The 21,065-nt window shown below is 41.6% G+C and overlaps 1 protein-coding gene across 2 annotated transcripts in view; it reads right to left on the minus strand.

Annotated features, from left to right (window-relative positions):
* TMEM229B (transmembrane protein 229B) overlaps positions 1-21,065 on the minus strand; it is a 70,511-nt gene that overhangs the window by 23,760 nt on the left and 25,686 nt on the right. The window contains exon 1 of one of the 2 annotated variants that reach the window (XM_054971818.1): positions 16,789-16,897. The exons of the other annotated variant lie outside the window; for it this stretch is intronic. Coding sequence (XP_054827793.1) covers positions 16,789-16,803 — 15 coding nt within the window. The 5' untranslated portion in view covers positions 16,804-16,897. Of the gene's footprint in view, positions 1-16,788; positions 16,898-21,065 lie in introns of those variants that run through there. 2 annotated transcript variants of the gene reach the window in all.

Here is a 21,065-nt window from a genome sequence, read left to right on the forward strand (position 1 = left end):
CACCCGAGTCTATTGCCTCTGAGCAAGGAGAACCATCCAGCAGGGGGACGAAGAGGGCTTCTGAGTAGGGAGAAAGAGGAAGGGAACAGGAGTCCACCTTGAGGAAGAAGACTCGCACTTGCACCGAGGGTGCTGTGGGTGGGAGTGGAACTTCCAGCCAGGCTACCCTTCAGGAGGTTGTTCCCTCAGGGTCAGTGACACTGCCAAGTAAAAGAAACAGGGGGAGGGCTCAGGAGGCGGGCACTCATGTGATGACAGAGATGTTTGCCCTGGATGGACTACCTTTGTCCACTGTGGAGGGTGTGGACTTTTGGCAGGTGCTGCATCATTTCACCTCCTGGTATACCATGCCCTTGCAGCAGACCATTGGCCAGCAAGTCTTGCTGTCCATCTACCGCTCCGTGGTAGAGCTGGTCTGTATCGAGCTGTCCAGAGCACAAGGGTGAACCGTGTACTTTACATAGGACCTGTGGAGCCTCCATCAGCAAAGGGGGGGTACAGACTGGCTTGCATCTGTGACCCCCGTATAAAGAGCAGCATCGCCATGTGCAATGCTGAGCTCCAACGTTGAACACAGGACCTCTGTGGAGAGGTGCACAGGTTCCAGGCAAAAAGATCTGGCCAGAGGGAAGAGGGTATGAAAGAGATTGTTAGCGGCAGCGGAGGAAGAGAAGGCGGATCAGCCCAGCACCCCAGGCCATGCAAGCCCACCCAACAAGCCCCCCCCCCAGTCCTCGGTGGTGAGCTGGGAGGTTAGCAGTATCAAGGAGCCCACGTGTGCCTTTGCGGAGGACTTGACGGCAGTGATAGTGCAAGAGTACCTTGCCAAGCACCACCATCCCCCCGACTCCAATCCCCTAGAGTACTGGGCACGCAAAGCTGCCATCTGGCCGGACTTGTCATCTGTCGCCATGAATTTCCTCTCCTGCCTGCCCCCCCCCCCAGTATCTAGAGCGAGTGGGCATTCTCCCACCTGGGAGACCTGCTCTGTGCCTGCCACTCATGCCTGGACCCGCCCCTGATGGATCAATTAGCCTTCATAAAGGTCAACCTCCCTCTGCTGGGCTACCCCTCACTGGACTTTGGGGATTAAAGATACAGGTTCCCTCACTTTAGAAGTTAACCTTGCCCTCCCCCAACAGCTGTCTGGGGGTATCATGGCTCTGACCCCACCCCAGTCTCTGAGCCTCTGCCAGGCTCAGGGCTCCTCATTATGGAATACAATGCTGTTCCCTCAAGGTCTCCTTCCCCCCAGGATTAACCTCCCCTTATGGATCACCTCTGTCCTTTCCTGTCCAAGAATATCCTGTCTCCCCAAAGAACATCTCCTTCCCTCCAAGATTAATCTCATCTCATAGATTGTCTCTGTCCTCCTCTCGTTGAAAAGAATATTCCTGTGTCCCCAAGAACATCTCCTTAACTGGGGGAGGATACCAAGAGGGGCCTATAAAGGTGGGCAGGGACAAGGAGCCAGCGATGAGTAGTTGGAAGCAAGTGAGTGAGTTGGAGAGAGAAGAGCGTGACAAGAGTCCCAACAGAGGAAGAGAGGGATCCAGGGTGTCTCTAACCCCCCCTCCTCCCTCCATATCTGAAGCTTTCTTTGAGCCACAGCCACTGCCCAGGCCAACCTGGAGGGCGTGCCACCTCCAGGCTCCAACAAACCCAGCCAGGAGCCTGACACAAGTCAATTGGCATTCATGACTGGCTCCCATTATATCTAATGGAACTTTCTTAAGGGCACCCACTTGGGGGGTGTATAACTCGGATATCCAAAATGCAATCTTTGCCAAACTTGGAGGGTGGCTGGAGGAGAACCTGCTGAAGAGTCCCTGTGAGTTTGGTATTTCTGACTGTGAAGGGGTCCATTCCAGGGCCTTGGGAAGTGACGAACCATGAACTGAACGAACTGGTTCGCGAACTGGGGCAAACCACAAACTGTGCAGTTCAGATTTTTCCTGGGTTGTGCCCACCTTTAGTACAGACATGTTATTTATGGAGGACAGGAGAATCAGCCCCCCCCCACCCGTATGCTTCAAACCAGGGTTTTTTTCCAGCTGGAACATGGTGAAATGGGAGTTCCGGAACCTCTTGAAAATGGTCACATGGCTGGTGGCCCCGCCCCTGATCTCCAGACAGAGGGGGAGTTTTGATTGCCCTCCATGGGGCCACCAACCATGTGACCATTTTCTCCGAGGGCAACCCACTTTCTACCACCTCTTTTCCCAGAGAAAAAGCCCTGCTTTAAACTATGTAAGAATATTTCTTAGCAATATCTCTAGTTTTACCACAATACATCAATATGTGGAATTTGATCTTGGTCCACATAAACTTTTGAATATGTCTGTGAATCCACCACCAGACCCCCCAAACAAACCTTGAAACTGTACCTTATCTGTATGCCATTTAAATCCAGCAATTTCCCCCCAGTGAAAGTTTGAATAGAAATGTTGGGATAGATTTCATTTAGTCATGGTCCTAATTTTGTCTAACTATAATAACAACATGATTCCTGTATATAGGTGCGATAATAAGAAAGAACAGTGTTAATATCATGTCACATAACTATAACTATGGCTAGCAATAGCATTATCATCTCAGAGCTAAAGATATTTTGACCATATTCTCAGAGCATAGCTCTGGAACATCTTTAATTCTTTTCAGCTGGGTGTGCACAGAGCACCTTCATTTTTAAAAAAGTTTGTAACATCTGCTTGATGAAGGGCTCTATAAAATTCAAAAGCTTGTACAATGTTTTGTGACATTTGGGCTGGCCTCAATAGAAAAGTACTCCATTGAAACCAGTGGTAACAACTATCAGACCTATTTCCTAATAGGACCAGCTTTACTTCTGACACATCTCTGTTCCCTATCCAGTTTTTTAGCACATCCCCAATATGTGTGCATTTTAAATACTTGTATGCAGTTACTGTACAATACAATTTTTTGCTATGCATTGGCATGTCCTGTTAAATATACTTGAAATTGCAAATGGCTCTGTACTTTTGTATGTCTTATGTATGTGCTGAAGCATATCTAGGAAGCTGCTGGTGTTTGCTTTTTTCAGTTTAATTGAAAATTATGTTATACAGAAAATAATTTAGAAGTACGAAAAAAATTTGCAGTGAGGGATTTTCGATATTTGCTTTGTAAAAATAGATGCATTCTTAACTGCTGAGACATGTTACATGTTTACCCTGAAACTATTAATTTCCTTAGGTTCAGAATAGATATACAATATAGATATGAATAGTAATTTTTACAGTAAGCATATACAAATGTACTGGGTAGTAATAATACTCCTCCAGAAGAGCTCTTGAGAAATGAAAAGGAATACCACTTGGTAACAAACGCCTCTGGTTTGACCGATTCTTTTGATAGCTTAATTTGGTGGGTGAGTTTTTCCATTAATGTTGTACTCCAGACATTTTGATACTCTTTTTTTATCATGCTTACATTGATTATCTGTTGTTCCTTACCTCTAATACTTATTTTATGGGAAGATGGGAGGGGCTGTGACTCAGTGCCAGAGCATCTGTTTGGAATGCAGAAGGCCCCGGGTTTAATCCCCAACAACTCCAGTTAAAAGGATCAGGTCATGTGAAAAACCTCTATTTAAGATCCTGGAGAGCAGCTGCCAGTCTGAGTAGGCAATATTGACCTTGATAGACCAAGGGTCTGATTCAGTATAAGACAGCTTCATCTGTTCATGTCCTCATAAAAATGCATTGGCATATCTGAAGCAGTTGTTAGAGATGTCAAACCTGGTGCCTGTACTGATTTAGACATTTTGAAAGAAAACAAAAAAACAGATCAGATTTAACATGGGCTGTTGCTATAAATATGGAAATACAACAGGGGCCTCACAACTACGTTACAACAAAAAGGTTTATGTTGCTTAAAGTTTTTTTTTACTAGAACAGTAAGGCATTTTGCTATTCATACATTTCAATTCATATAGATGTATTTATTTTTATTCATTTATTTTTACCTCACCTTTCTCTTGCAAGCAGAACCCAAGGTGGCTTACAATAAAAAAATCACTTTAAAGAAACTCTAGTATACAATAAGCAGCATGAAAAATCTCTCATGCTATGGATCAAGTGAGTAACAGTTCTTTCCCTTGAACAAGAGTTCTTTCAAGGCCTCATACATAAGAGGAAGGCAGGTCTCCCTCAACTCGGTCTGGAACTCTCTCCCCACTCTGGCAGCCACCAGGTGACTAACATTGCGATCTGAAACAGAGTCACACTTCTCCAAAGCCACTGAAAGCAATGGGCCTAGAAGGGTAATACTCTATCTAGGATTGTATTGCAGCACTGCCAGCAGTAGACAAAAGCTGTACATGCAACTCCTGTTGTGCTGCCCTACTTAATATATCCCACAAATCTATTATATGCGGCCCAAATCAGAAGCACAAGTCATCAAGAAAAATAAAGAATTTTCTACTCTGCGTAAAATTGATTTTAAAATATACCAGCCAACCTAATTATTCATGAGTTATTTAGAAGCCATAGACTTGATCTATCCCTTTTTACCCTTCTGCACGCTCCCCACAGCATCTCTCAAAATTCCTCACATTATCTTACTTTAAATTCCCATGTGGCCCCTTACTTACTTACACTCAGGCTATATTTATTTATTTATCTATTTTATTCAATATTTATTCCTCCCTCCCCGCATCAGCAGGCTCAGAGCAGATTAACTTGGTTTTAAACAACCAAGTTTAAAACATATTTCACAGTATATACAATTAAAAACCATAAAACATCTTTTATACACACACACACACACACAACACAGCAGCACGTAATCTAAACAACCACCTTTTTAGCCATCTCTGAAGCATTTTGGCAGGGAAATATGAGAGATGGAGGTATCACTAGTAGGGAGGGCATACATTGTACTCCCCTGGCTAGGGGGCACCACCTCGCATCAACCAAATGCCTGGCGGAACAGTTCTCTCTTACAGGCCTGGTGAAAAGCTAACAAGTCTCTCTGGGTCCTGGTCTATAAGTCCTCATCTGTTATTATTGTGTCGAGACTTGAACTAGGAACTTTGTGGGCTGGGCCTTAGTGTAGTGAGCTACTCATCCATTGGAAGTGCTCTGGACTCAGGACGGAGCCCTCCTTCTAGCATAGAAGGGATCAGGAGTGTACATCAGCCTTTGTGAAACCTCTGGATTAACTGCACTTGGCACAAGTATCAAAAACCTGCCCTTCTGTCCTGCCAACACAGTAGTATCCAGATGAGCTCCAGCAGAAAAGGCCCGGGTTGGGAAAGTCCTGGACCAAGTGTATATATATTCAGATATGGCTGCCCACAGACCTCAGCTACAGCAACCAATGAGAGGAGAACCTGATGAAAAGCACATGAGATGTTGCTGAACGCCCCTCCCCACTGCCTCTGAAAATAAGGAACATCAGAAAATGCCAATCTGTTCACACCAACTCATTTTTTTCCAGGAAAAAAAACCCTCCAGTTCAGAGGTGGTTGAACGAGGGATGGGACAATATGCACGCTTTGCCTACAGAGCAGAACTGTGGACTACCATTAGAGTATGCCACCAGTAACAGAGAGACAGAGAGACCTGGACAGAGGCTCTATTCAATTATAAATATTTGTTTTTCCTTTTATCAACAAACTTGGTTAAAATAATTGATCAGAATTCTTTTGCCTTAAAATAAACCATAATCTAAACCTTAACGGCACAAGCATAGAAACATAGAGCTGGAAGGGATTCCAAGGATCATCTAGTCCAATCACCTCTCTTAGTGACCCCCTACTCTATGCCCAGAGGAAGGCAAAAAACCTCTAGAATCCACAGTCAATATGGCCTGGAGGAAAAATTCCTTCTTTACTCCAAAGTGGTGATCAGGATTACCTTCAACATGTAGGAAAGGGCCACGAGAGCCTAGCACCAGCTCAACTCTTCATGCCCTCCCTCTCCCTGCCTGTGTACATTCATACTGAGTCACAGAATCACCATAGCTATCAGATGCCCATCTAGCCTTAAATATCTCCAAGGAAGGAGAACCCACCACCTCCTGAGGAAGCCTGTTCCACTGAGAAACCACTCTGTCCGGAAGTTCTTTTTTGCTTCAATTTAAAGCAAAACTCTTTCCTCATAGGACTCCAGATCCCTCACCATCTGTGTGGTCCTCCTGTGTACATATTTCAGAGTATCAACATTCTTCTTAAACTGTGGTACCCAAAACTGACACAGTACGGCAAGAGAGGTCTAACCAGAGCAGAGTAAATCAATACCATCACTTCGCATGAGCTGGATACTATACTCCTGTTGATACAGACTAAAATCTCATTTGCCTTTTTAGCTAGTGCATCACACTGCTGACTCGTGTTCAGTGTATGATCTACTAAGACCCCAAGATCCTTTTCACCTTTCTTTTTGCATAAAGAAATATAAAAGCTGACTTCCATTAACTGTCACTGATGAATGCATAGTGTTTGGACCCATTTCTGAAATGAGCTGTATTCAAAGGGACAGATAGGTCCCTTAAGGAGTTTTCCTGGCAGTAAGCCATTTAGTTGCCAGTTTCCAGCAATTATATTGCCACAGGGATTATTATGCTCATTACACCTGTGGCTTACAGACTGCTCAATTAGCAACAGAAACATATTGCATGGTCAGCTTGCCCATTTAGCCATACCTTCAAGACATTTACCAGCACTTGGCTAACATTAAAGCAGTTATTCCATATTTGGTCCAGCAAAGCACAGTTGCTTGGAGATCTCAGGCATCGTATCTCAACATGCACATCAAAGTGGGGAGGATGAAGGAAGGCAAGCACAAGCCAGTTAGGCAGCTTGTATTAACTTGACTTCCTATGCCCCAGCTGTACATCACCTTCTGCTCCTGTACAGGGTCTGGGCTGGCTCTGTGTAAGGGGCTCTGGCATTGTAATGAAACTGTAGAACTGGTTTCACTGACAAATTGCCATTCTGACAGGCTGGGCAGGAGATGTTGACTGTGCAGCTGGATGAAGTCTCAGATTTGCTTGTCAGAAGACAGAGCCATGCTTTCCCCATTTCTGCAAGTTCTATAACCAGGACCAATTCACCCATGCTGGTCTCACAAGAAGGGACACTCAGAACAGATTAATAGTTTCTGAGGGAGGGGAATGTGAGAAAGGCACACAACTTTCAGTGCTTTCCTTTAACAAATCACTGGATCCAGCCCAATGTGCACCTCTTCAGAATGAGAACAGGAAATGTTGCCCTTACTCCACTTTGGTGGCCTGAGAAAGCTTTGACTCTTGAAAGCTCATACCCTGGAAATCTAGTGGGTCTTTAAGGTGCTATCGGACCCACATCTTGCTTTTCGACTGCAGACCAACACAGCTACCCACCTGAAACTCACTTTGGCATTGCAACACCTTTATATAGCTGTCAGATTGGCTAATTGGTGCTGGGTTGTCATTACACTGGCTATGTGATTCTGACTGGCTGGATCACTTAAACAGCAAGAACAATCCTCTTTAAGTTGGGGAAAAACTGGCACCAAAACAGCTACTGAGAGAAGAAGCAAACCAGGCCAAACATATATATGAGAAAGTGTGATTCGAGATAGGTGAGTTAATTACCACTGGGGGGGATAAACCTATCTTTCTGCACCATAAAAGTTAGCCTACACAAATTTTGGGCAGCACTAAGCAGAAATCCCCATGTGAACTTTCTGTTCAAGGTGGTCTAAGCTGGCCACTGCAGTTTAAAACAGAAATGACGGAACCCACCTTCAGGATTCACTGTCTCATCTGGAGTGCACTTGATGACAGATATTTGGACCAGCTGTCCATAAAGACTGTCAATAATTTCATCAAGATTCTCAGCCAGCCCTGGTTTTAAATTTCCTACTCAGAGCATTTTCCAGTGCAGTAGAAATTCAGGTTTCATCTTTCAGGAAGAATCAGTCTTCAAAGACATGAGTAGGTTTTGGCTTACCCTGGTGGCTGCTAGGTTACCCATCCAAAACTAAGAATCACTCAATGATTATCATTAAATAACCCAATTTGGATACATGCCAATTATGATTCAAAATATTATTTAGCTGCTGGGCCCCAGTCAACCAAGGTGCTGTTTTTCCTCTTACAGTCTTATCACATTTTGCTGCTGAACCTTAACTGAAGAATTAGGGGGGCTGCACCAAGGCAAAACAAAGATGAAGAAAATCCTTTTGCACCATTTGTCTCTTCATCTTCATTGAACCTTAAATGGCAATTTTCTTGCTGATGCACAAGGCACGACAGACTCCATTAGATTTCCCATAACTATATTGACTGTGCATGGCCAATTGTATGGGAAATGGATTTGCACCATTAAAATTTGGGGGTAAAAATTCCCACAAAAGAAACAAGTGGGATCAATGTCAGCTCAGAAAGCACTGTAATCCTACCATTGCTGCTGGACAACACCCAAATCTTCTAAAAACATTAACCTCAGAGTTCAGCCATTCTGTGTTTTATGCTAAACTGTGAAATCGGTTGCCCTTAAAATTGTAATGATATTGTCCAAGTTTGTAACATACTAGGATAATTAGTAAGGGACAACTGATCCCAAAATTCAGCATAAGACTCAGAACAGCTAAATGCAGAAGTTGATGTTTTGATCATGTGATCAAATCTACATCCCTTCTAGCATTTTCACACTTATATGCTTTCATTAGGGAGCCAGTTTAGATACAAGAGCAATTTCCATATTCTCATAATCTACTCTGTTTTACAGAAGTTAAGAAGCTCATGATAAGTTCTCTTCCTCTTCAACAAAGAATTAATGGACATAAGCCTGACATCAGAAACCAAACATTCAAAAACCAGTGGGAGAACATTTTAACCTTCCAGGACATTCAGTCGCTGACCTAAAAGTAGCAGGTATCCTGCAGAGGATTTTCAAAGGAAGATTAGAAAGAGAGACTGCTGAATTGCAACTGATAACAAAGCTCAAGACAATGCATCCACCTGGACTGAACTGAGACACAGACTTTGTCTCATTACCGGTGTTGATTTCTCCACACCCACTACCCTCTGCATACCCCACCCTATTCAATCATGCCTGCCATTGTCATTCATCGGCTATTATCATTCGTCTTCTGTAATCACTCCACTCTCCAAGATATATGGACTTACATTCTAGCTGTATCTGAAGAAGTGAACTGTGGCTCACAAAAGCTTATACCCTACCACAAATGTTGTTAGTCTTATAGGTGCTACTGGACTCTTACTCTTTTCTACTACTACAGACAGACTAACACAGCTACCCAACTATTTTTATTCAAATTATCTTTGCAAGAATACTCAGCATTAGACATGTAGCAGCAAGCTGTTCCCTAAAGGAGCAAACCAAAGCAGGTCTACTCAGAAGTAAGTCCCATTTTTTAAAAAAAATATTTTTATTCAATTTTAGAACTGTAACAATAATCAAACAACAAACCAATATAATACATTGCATTTACAAATATTAACACAGTGCTTCAACTTTAATACATTAACAATGAGTGGTGTGAAGAGGGAGGTTGCAGATCTCTTGCTTCTATGAATTCGTAAAATGGGATCCATTTTTCCCAGAAGTTTGATCCCGAAGATTGATATTCCGTCTGATGTAGATTGTCAGTTATTTTTTCCATTATCAAATGGTTCCAGATTTTTGTAAACCAAAGTTCTGTAGTAGGTGGAGATTGGTCTTTCCATCTGGTTGCTACTGCTCTCCTAGCTGCCACCAGGAGAGCGTTGATAAGGTCTCTTCTAACATTTGGGATTGATGTCTGATCCCACAGTCCCAAGAAGATTACTTTTGGTGACATAGTGACACTGTACCCTGTTATTTCCTTAATAATATTTAGTATTTCTGACCAAAATCGAGATATCAAGGGACATTCCCACCAACAGTGAGCAAAATTACCCTCATTATTGCATTTCTTCCAACAAGAGGGCGATGCTGAAGAATAAATTAAGGAGATTTTTTTGGGTGTTAGGTACCACCTATGTATAATTTTATAGCTTTGTATTTTAGTTAATATAGTTGAAGATTTGTTTAATTTTGATGCCCATACTTTTCCCCAGTTGTCTAATGTCAGTACTTCATTAAGATCTTTATGCCATTTAGTTTGATAATTAAAATTGTTAGGGATGTTAGAGGACAATAGCAGGCCATATATTTTTGAAATCATGCCCTTTTTTGATACTTTTTAGCATCCATGAATTGCTCAAATCTTGTCTGAGTTGCATTCATAACCTTTCTTATGTTTATTTGTTGGGTGACAGCTTGTAATTGCAGATATAAGAACCATGGAATTGAGCTTTGAAATTTTTGTTCTATCTCAGTTTTGCTTATGAGACCGTCCTTCGTTGCTATATCTTTTAATGTGATAATATCAGTAGTTTTCAGTGTTTTTGCTATTTGAGTTTTAGTGTCTATTGATATGTTTTGTACAGAAATAGGAGAGTGCCTCGACATGTCTGTTATTAATTTAGTTCTGGTGCTATCCCAAATATGTAGGATCGCATCAAGGAAGGTATTATTCTTTATTCCTTTAGGTCGTTTAGTAGGTGGGTTCCAAATTATTTCTTGTACTTTCCATTGGGGTGGTAACTTATTGCAAGGCGAAGTCCACTCTGTTGTTTCGTTTGAGTGCCAAAGCGAGAGGAGATTGGAAAGTCTGATTGCTTTGTTGTATAATGATAGATCAGGGAAATTAAGTTCTCTGTGATGATTTTTTAATCTCAGAATTTTAAAGGAAATCTGGGGTTTCTTGTGATCCCACAAAAAAGAATTTAGTATGGACTGCCATTGCTTAATTATGTTTTCATGAATTTTAATAGGTATAGCTCTCATGACAAATATTATTCTAGGTAGAATAAATGTTTTTATCAAATGAAGTCTGTCGTACCATGAGATTTTTATCTTTTTCCATTTATTCATGTCATTTTTAATTTGTGTAATTATTTTAAAGTGGTTTGATTGTATCAAATTTTTGTTATTAGTAGAAATTGCAATTCCTAAGTAAAGCAGTTCCTTTTCTAACCAATGAAACTTGTGTTGTTTTTTTATTTTGTCTGCACCTTCTTTCCTTATGTTAATTGGTAATATTTGTGATTTTGTTTATCAGTAAACCTGAAATCATACCAAATTCTGTGAGTAGTTGTTCTAAATAGTTTAAGGTGCAAAGGGGATCAGTCACATAAATAATCATATCGTCCGCAAATAGGCTCATCTTATAATGTTCTTTTCCAATTTGGATTCCTTTAATGTTATTATTTTCTCTGATTGTAATAGCCAGTGGTTCTATTGCAATGGCAAATAGAGTTGGTGATAGAGGGCATCCCTGTCTAGTGCCCCTACCAATTGAAATTTTTCCGGAGGTCTGCCCATTTATTTTCAAATTTGCTGTTGGTTGTATATATATAGAATGTAGTGTTTTCAGAAATTTTTTACCAAATCCCATAGCTTGCAGTACTTTGTCCAAGTATGTTATTTCTAAAGTATCGAAGGCCTTTTCAATATCTAATGATAGAAAGAGAGCCTGTTTCTTGTGATGTTTGCAGTGGTTTATGAGATTTAATGTCTTGTGAATGTTGTCTGTCATATCTCTTCTGGGTATGAATCCTATCTGATTCGGATGGATATAATTATGTATGAATGAGTTTATTCCATGTGCCATTACTGCCGTGAAAATGTTATAATCCTGATTAAGGAGCGATATAGGTCGATATGATGAGGTTCTTGTACTGTCCTTTCCTTGCTTAGGGATGACTGTTATTAAGGCCATATTCCACGTTGGGGGCAACAAACCATGATCTCTTACATTATTGCATGCGTTCTGAAGATGCTGCTCAAGTAAATTACAATATCTTTTATAAAATTCCGGTGGATATCCATCTGGTCCCGGGGATTTATTATTTTTTAAGTTTTTAATGATTACTGAGATTTCTTGACATGTGATAGGACTGTCCAGATAATTTCGGTGTTCTTCTGATAATTTTTTAAGTTTGTCTATTGAGGCTAGAAATGCACCTATATCCTGTAGATCTGGTTTCTTTGTCGAGTATAGTTGTTTGTAGTAAGTTTCAAAAGAATTATGTCATTAGATTTTGTAAGGGATCTTCCTTTACTATCTATTATGCGTGAGATGTTTCTTTTTGCATTTTTCTCTTTGATTTTATATGAGAGCAGTTTTAAAGATTTGGGGGTGTTCAGCCAATATTTTTGTTTTACATAAATGAGGGTTTTGCGTATTTTGTCTGTTTCTAGGGATTCCAATAATCTCCGCTGATTTATTAAGTTTTGATAAACTTTCTTGAAGTAAGTCCCATTTTATTCCATTTGGCTTACTTCCATAAAAATGATCCTTGAATTGCAGCCCCCAAGTGCCATCCTGCTACAGTTTCCTGGGAGTAAGACCTACTGAATAAACTTGAGTAGGATTCTGAGGATACGTGCTTATCATGACTCTCCAATATCGACTTCAGTGGACTTGGAAGGCTGTAAAATCTGCTTCAGATTGCACTGTTATATACTTAAACATATATACCTTACTCTGTTCCATTTGGGAAATGATGCAGAGGCCAAATAATGCTTTAAAAAATACAAAACTCTACAGCACCTGTTTAACAGGAGATCAATATACAAACAATAGATACACTTTTAAATTGCTTCCAGTCTTCAGTGTGCTTTCCTCTACTCAAACAAATCATGGTATTAAGGTCTATTAGTAAATCAACATATTGACTTACACTTTAGAATAATATTGATCTGTTCCACTGTATTATCATCACACATGGCACCATAGTAACAGTGACAAAAATAGCCACAGGGAAGTCATATCATGTCATTTAAATGATAAATCCTACAAAATATTACTATCACATATCTTTCTCAAGACAGAGTAAGTTTCTGAAAGAGCAGTAGCTTCCAATTTAATTTTTCATTTTTATCTTCAGGAACCTGAGAACTGAAGTAAGCTTCCTTATTTTTGCATATGTAAGTTTACTTCTTGATTTGGTATGTATTTCCAAACTTAAACCCCTCTCTAAGAGAACATATTTTAACATGTTTTTCAGTTTTTTAATCAGAAAAATTGGAGAGGGAAGTCCTTTGAGGAGAAAAACTGTTTCCCTCCCAGTTTTTCCATTTTCCTCCCCCTGGTCCTTCATGTACTTTTAATAAATCAGTATTCTGCAAAATCAACTTTCCCTGAGCCATGGCATCCTTCTCTTAGGCTAAGCAATTGTTTCTAAGAGCACAAACATTTTCTGGAACATCATGTTACTTATTTATTACGCAGGTGACTCATAAATAATGAACAGTAATTCATTATTCCCTTGTTTAAAAATACTGTGTTAAAACAGTTTTATGCTAGCAGTTTATATCAGTGATCTGGTATGCTTGGAAGGATACTGTAGCTATCCTCAGACCTAATATTATGAATCTTTCCAATCCAGAGCTCTTGTTCATCAAGTCCAGCTTCTACAGGCCTTTTCACGTGATTACGGATCAAAACCAAAAAGCACTTTCCCTCAATGCTGCTAGCATCAATTACACAATATCTTGTCCTCACAGAATAGATGGTAGTGGCAGACATGCTGCAAGGGGAGGGAAGAGTAACAGTTTACCACTTCAAAAACAAGTCCTTGGAGATGTGCAACAAGTTGGAGAGGGGAAGAAGGACAGGAGGCCTTGAAAACGGCTTTCAAAATTGTTTCAGGAAATTTAAAAGGATAGTGAAGACAGAGGAAAGTTACAACCATACTGCATTTTTGTCTTATTATTGTTGCTCATGGACTAAACTGAGCACTCCTGCATAGAGTTAATGAACAATCTCTGCATGTTGCAACAGGTATATATGCATACACTCAAACAGTGATATTCACTCAGTGGCTCAGGAGGAGCCACCTATGGCTGTTCTGAGCGTTGTTTCCCAATGTGACACCTGCCCCATGTTTCAGCAAAGTCAGCAAGGTCCTTGCCTGGTGGAGCTTGTGGTTGGCAGTTGGTTCCCATGTTGAAACAGCTGCTTCTGGAGGAATGGGTAAGCTGTGAGCCTCCCCAAGGAGCAGGCCTCATGCTAAGGATGGAAATTAATGGTGCTCTTTTGCTTGAGGGTATTTGTGAATGTGGCTGTCTGCAAGCTGCTAAGTGCATACCAGAAGTTTAAAGGTTCACACAGCAGGAAGGGTCTGGGAGAGGAATTCTGTCATTTGTTACTGTTGACGTCTCAGGCACTATCCAGTAGTTCACACAGCACTGCCAATAGGCATGATTTGATGGGGGAGGGGTGTAGAATAGCATCTCCCCTGTCAGTGTGTCAGTTTGAGTGGTAGAAAAATGGAATCTTCCATAATAGGAGCACAGTCTGAAGGTAAGAAACTGAAATGCCCTCCAACTGGTGTTCAAATTATGGGGAGAGGGTAGGGAACTTAGATGAAATCCACAACTCCCACCCCTTGACTCCCCTCATTATTAGACCCTCCCACAGGTCCTTGTAAGCCACACCTGCAGTTCTGTTCCTACAGGATGCTATGCAAATTATTGCTATAAACAATATTTCATTCTGGAAACAAAGTAAGGAAGCATTTCCCTGTAGCAATAACCCACTTCCCCTTTGTCCTCAGACTTAATTTGAATGTGAGGCTGACAAGGCAAAACAACTTCCCCTTGCAACCATGTACAGACATGGTCTGAGCAAAGGAGCTATATGTGCATGGCTTTCACACCACAGCCTTTGCAGGTACTGAGCTGGTGTGCTAAAAATATGTGTAGCTGTTTTGCATGGGTTGAAGCCCAGTTTCAACAAGACTGTGTACACATACAAAAACTGGACAAGGAAGATAATTTGCTCACTGGCATCACATGGAAAATCAAGAGTTACCGTGGCAAACAGATCAGGAAGTATTCCCCCATTATTGGGATAACCAGAAAGAGATTCTCCAGGGAAGAGGTGTCAGATATAAGGAGGATGGCATTAATCACAATGCCTTTTCACTAATCATCCTCACCTTAACCAGTAAACTTTTTTGCACTGGTCTGTCTCCTCTTCAATATTCATGGAGCCTCATCTTGTGCATAGCTAGAAATTATCTTTCTGGCACTCCCTTAATTCCAGAAGGAAATTTTATAGAACTTATTCACTGCTTTCATTCTTTCCTTCTGCACCTTAATGCAAAGAGGCTAGCTGGTTCTACCTATTTCTTCTGCGGCAGAAGTTCTGCCCCTCTCTTACAGGTTTTCCAGCCCAAATAGACAGAATCCACTTATTTTATTTACTTAATGTATAGTCTACCATCCTTGTTGAGACTCAGGGTGGACTACAGAGTTAAAAAACAATGAAATAAAAATGAATAACACATACAATAAAGCACTGCAAAAAAAAACTGGATCACAAAATTAGAGAATAATGTAATAAAAACAAGATAATGCATGTAATAAACAATGCAGTATTTTAAAAACCACTTAATTTTCAGATATTTGAACAGAAATCCGTTTGCCTTTATTTTTAAGAAGTCCATCCTAAACAATTTTGTTTTACACATTCTGCAGAGCAGTAGAAGTCTGGGAGCCTTCTTCAGCATACCAGGCAGACCATTCCACCACGTGGGAGCCACAACAGAGACCACTCGGTATATCAGGCAGTAGAGTGGCACCTTCAGAAGGTATTCTCAGATGAGTGAAGCTGTCTCAGTGGACTTATAGATCATATCTAGAGAAGTGGTTCCTGATGGTAATTTGCCTTTTCCCCCTTCTCTCCGCCAGCCTGCTCACTCTTCTACTGGAATTGAAGGTTGTACACTGTTCCTTTTGAGTCCAAAATTCTTTTGTGAAGCATTTTCCATTTGGTTGAAAAGTTCCCTCAGCTAGTGTTTGTAGCAGATTCTTAAGCAGCTGATTCTTGAGAAGAAACTCTGATTGACAGGAGGGAGTATAGTGCAGGAGGGTGGGGGTGGAGGAACCGGCTGTCCAGCAGCCAGCTGGCTAAAGAGAAATTCTGCCTGGGGTCATAACATGAGTTGATGTGGAGAGAATAAACAAAGCAATATAGAGGTGGAGCCTGAGCTGCCCTCCCCAGCCAGGCATATAGCCATAGACACATGTGGTGGGGCAATCCAAACAAGACAGCCATGCATGGGGTGTCCTTGAATAGGGGAGGGGGGTAAATCATGGTTACCCAGAACCTTCTAAAACAATAGCCCTCAGAAGAGGGAGAGGGGCTGTCCTGTGGTCCCAAGCACTGCCTGTAAGAAACGAGTAACAGCTGCACATTTAGTGTTTGGAAACTAAAAAGAACAGACCCTAAACAACCAGCTATGACCTAGTCGCACCACAATCATAATTAATGCATATCAGTGCAGGAGAAACTAATTGGATATCTACAGAAAGAAGTCACATCTAACCAGGTCTAGAATGACTTTCTTTTCACCAATACTTATAATTTTCCTTCATGGGTGGGGCGGTCTCATCAGAAATGCCAAGCACTTGCAACGCATAGACTGAATTCTGTCTTGTTCCAAGAAGTCTGATCAGTCCAGAAGAGTTAACACAGAGAAAGGGGAGGGGTGGGGAAGATTTCACTGCAAGTGACTTTGCTGAATATAAACACAACAGTCTTTACAGCTGGCAAACAGAATTTTACCACACAGTTAACCCTCTGCGCCCTTATCACAGTGGGAAATGAGAAAGTAACAGCAAATTGCTGTAATCCAACCATTCTGGTGCCAGGAGGTCTTGACATGAGGCGAAGTTTCAAATGTAAACTACATGGATAGCAAGGAGAGTTATGTTACCTTGAAACGATCCATTTCCTGGAGCTGCTCTTTGTGTCTTTCAGTATATGTGAAATCAAATCCTGCGCCCAGGCAGTTCACCCTCAGCTGGGAGATACAGAAAGCTCTCTGCTGCTCAGTGAATGCTCACTCAGCAGCTTACAGCACTCTTGTCTCAAAAGGAAATGGAGTGAAGGCCACTTCCTGCTAGCAAAGCCCTCTGGCAGCTGTAGTCATATTTACTGGTCACTGTACACATTGTTGAAATCTCAAAAAAGTGTAGGGAAAAAATGAGAATGCAGAAAGAGAGGATATTAATATGTCACAGCCTTATCAGAGACATAAGACATTGTAGAAAAACTAAGATCTATCAAGCCTGCAATGGGAAAAAGAAGCTACACAGCACTCCTATTGGAAAGAGCAACTAACCAGAGACAAATACTCTAAACACATAAAGCGGGGTTGCCAACCTCCAGGTGAATCCTGGAGTTGTCCCAGAATAACAGCTGTTTTTCAGAATGCAGAGATCAGTTCCCCTGGAGGAAATGGCAGGTTTGGAGGATGGTGCCCATGACATCACATCCCCACTGATCTGCCTTCCCCTGAATCTCCAGGAATTTTCCATTCTGGAGTTGGCAACCTTATCTTAGAGAGGCTCCATAACCAAGACCACCTGATTATCTGGAGATATTACAGAGTACCAAGATCTCCATCACCAGTGAATCCAAAAGTAAATAGCACCTTGTATTCAAGAAAACCTGAGGGTGGTTGAACATTCCTAGATGCTGTCTCCCTCCCATTTGAAACCTCTCAGTGCCAAAATATTAAATAAGGAACTTTGACTGGTTCTTGGCTTTATTTTGTGTTGGATTCTTACTAATGCTATGCCTTTGTACAATTGTGTTTATTTACCCTATGGCATTGTTTATGGAAATGTCATTTAAACTGATTGTGCTAATCTCACACTGTAATCCACCTTGAGTCTCAGTGAGAAAGGCGGACGACAGACAGACAGACAGATAAAATGCAGCTTTGTATTCAACTGTGTGTACTGAGAACAAGTACTAACTTAAGAAGCAGCCTCAAGTTTCCCATGAGACTGTTATTCTAGCACACAAACTTCAGGCATGCTTCATAGAACGCAGCCACTGCACAACTCTGAGTGGAAAAGCTGGGTAGACCTGGATTTTCATGAAGCAATGTTCAATTCTAAACGCTTACAAAATATGCAGCGCACAGCATACCTAAATCTTCACTATTAGTCATAAGAGCAAGAAAGAGAACAGAGGAGAGGGAACTACAGAGCATGGGTGGGAAGTCTGATGAAATCCCACTGGACTTGCTTGACAGGGTTGGCTGGAGAAGTAGGTGGGATTTCTTTAATGCTGAAGCATTCCTGAAAGCTTTAAGCAACTTTTGTGTTCTTTTTTCCCCTTCCCCTTCAATGGTCTTGTGCGTTTTTAAAAATTTCTTGTTCATATCTACTGCTCTTCTTCTAGCAACTTCCCCTTTTACAGGGGAATATTATTGTAGCACATCAGCTATATAATTCGTTGATAGGAAATAATTAACATCTCTTTCTGCAAAGAGAACAGAGGACTCATTACACCCATTAGGCAGTGCTAAACAAGAACAAACAAATATACAAGAAGACGGCCTGTCTCATGGGGCAATGAAACAAGTGTCCAGGAGCACAGCCAGTGTCTCATGTCCAAGTGGACATAAAAGCCAACTCTTTGGTTGGAAAGATTCAGTTCCAGATGACTGCAAATGTTTGATACTGGTATGAGAACAGGCAATGACTACACAAGTCTGTTACCAGTTTGGAATATTAGTTTATAAAACAAAAGATAGATTCCCTCACCTTGAAAGTTAAACAGCACATTCATAATGACATTAATTAATTAATTAATTAATTAATTAATTAATTAATTAATTAATTAATTAATTACTGAATTAAACTAGATTTGCTTTAAGAGATGCAAACAATATTCAGCACCAGCAGAAGTGTAAAGTTCTTCCAGAAGTGACACCATCACGCCCAGTGGCTGGCATGCTGCCGCATTTCTTAGGGGCCAAAATTGGCCCCTGTGAGCGGCAAAAACATGCCCTCTGCCAGGTATAATGATGGCACTTCCAGAAGTGACATCATCATGCCTGCCAGGAGTATATGTGGGCAAGGAGACCAGCAAGGTAAGTGCCAGGTCCCCACCACCAGGAGGGCAAGAGGACCTGGCAATGCTACTCAGAAGGAGAGACCCAAGGAGAGACCTCAGTGGATTTTTACTCTTGAGATGTCTTTGGCTCCAGAACTCTGCTACTTAGAGACAAACAGAAGAAAAATAGGGGCTAGTAAGGGGCAATAAAATGTAAAAGGAGGCAAAAAGGAAACAGGAGCAAAGAGAGCATGGGGGAGGACAGCAAGTGGGGTGAAAGACCAGGAAAAGGAAAGACTGGAGGAGCAGTTGGATGAGAGGAGGGGGAGAAAACTGAAAGGTGGCATAGAAGCAAAGAGAGTGGAGAACAGGATAGCAGAATCAAAGAAAGAGGGACTGAAGGGAGGGCAGGAATGAGATTTTTCCCTTTCATGTACCTTCTTGCTGCTCATTCTTGTTTTTCATACCTAGTTTTGCTTTTGTTAATTGGAGAGAATGGCAAAGAGCTGTGGAGGGCACTGAGGCTCCAGCTCTGACAATCAGAACCCCTAGTTAGCAACATGGACCACTGCACCCCAGCTGCTAAGAACCACCAGGTATGACTCAAAAAACTGTGCTGAGTTCTTTGTCCAGAACCAAAGTTCTAAGTCAATGACCCTCACCTAGTGGCTCTTTGGCATACCATCTGCGCTACTTCTGTGCACTTTATGTGGCACTTGTCCCATGTTTCAGGAAAATGAAAAAGGCCCTTGCCTTGCAGGGACTGAAGTTGGCAGGTGATTCCCACCTTGAAACTGCTGCCACTGAAGGAATGGGTAATTGGCAAGTCTCCCCAAGGCACAGGACTCATGCCAGGGATAAAAGTAACTGTGGCTCTTCTGATTGAGGGTAATTGTGAATGTGGCTGTCCATGAGCCATGGTGGGAGTACCATTGTTCTAAACAATATTTATGTGGAATCAGGAACAACAAATACACACCACTGATCCAGTAGTTGACTGTCTCACTAACAATACTTTCTTATTTATTTAGAGGATTTTTACTCTGCCTTTCTGCCCTCAAAGGACCACCAGGGTGCTGACAAATAAACATACAAATTAAAATATCTTAAAAGCCAATAAAACCAACACATAAATACTTCATTAAAACCATTTAAGATTAGAACTTAAAATATGTATAAAAGATAAAAGCAACCGTTAAAAACAGTGCGGACAGAGGAGAAATTACTGAGGGAATGCCAAGAGAAACAAAAAAGGCTTCACCCGCTGGTGGAAGACAGCAACAGAAGAAGACAGGTGAATCTCCTTGACGAGAGAGTTCCAGAGTTTTGGTGGCACTACTAAGGAGGCCCTCTACTGGGTTGCCACCCCTGCTTAAACTCAGAAGGAAGGGGCACCTGAAACAGGCTCTCCAAAGATGACTGCAGTGGCCAGGTATATGAAGGAGGCATTGGTGCATGCTGTGCAACATGTGAGGTTGCAGCTATTTGGATTGTCATATTGGACTGAGTATCCGTAGCAGACGTATACATAGTACCTGGATGCAAGTAATTGTGCTAGTATTGTTAGCAGTCAGACTTGCTCTCACCTTATTAAGAAGGCTTATGAATATGACAACATCATAAGCCCCTTTCTGTAAGTCTTTTAAACCCAGAAATGCTGCCTAAGCCAGGCAGAAAAATGGAAGCCAAATCCCAGCCAGGAGATGGAAAATTACTAGCATGTGAAGTGTCAGGTGAGACGAGCTTTCAGCCCTCACACTCCGGAGATGTGCAAAGATCCTAAGATAACAGGGTCTTCCTGGAGTTCCTGAATTAATCTCCTTAACAAACCCTACCCATCTTCCCTTATCCCTTCTCCCAGCCTGAGCCATTCAGCAACTGATACTCACCTATCCAGCCATCATGGGTCATCAATCATCATTGATAACTCTAGTTTTTCCCAGGAAGGCTTAATGAAACCGTCCTAGTTTTATTGTCTCGCCTCGCCAGCTCTTTGTCCCACCCCAGAGACAGCCTCTCAATTTTTTGTCTCATCCCAAAGATAGTTTTTGGGCAGAAGAGGCAATTCTGCCCAAGGATATGTCCCACAACGGTATGTTCCACAGTATACCTGGTGCCTCATTTAGTGTGTGTGCACTTTGG

Source organism: Eublepharis macularius, chromosome 2 (assembly GCF_028583425.1).
Source record: "Eublepharis macularius isolate TG4126 chromosome 2, MPM_Emac_v1.0, whole genome shotgun sequence".
NCBI lineage: Eukaryota > Metazoa > Chordata > Lepidosauria > Squamata > Eublepharidae > Eublepharis > Eublepharis macularius.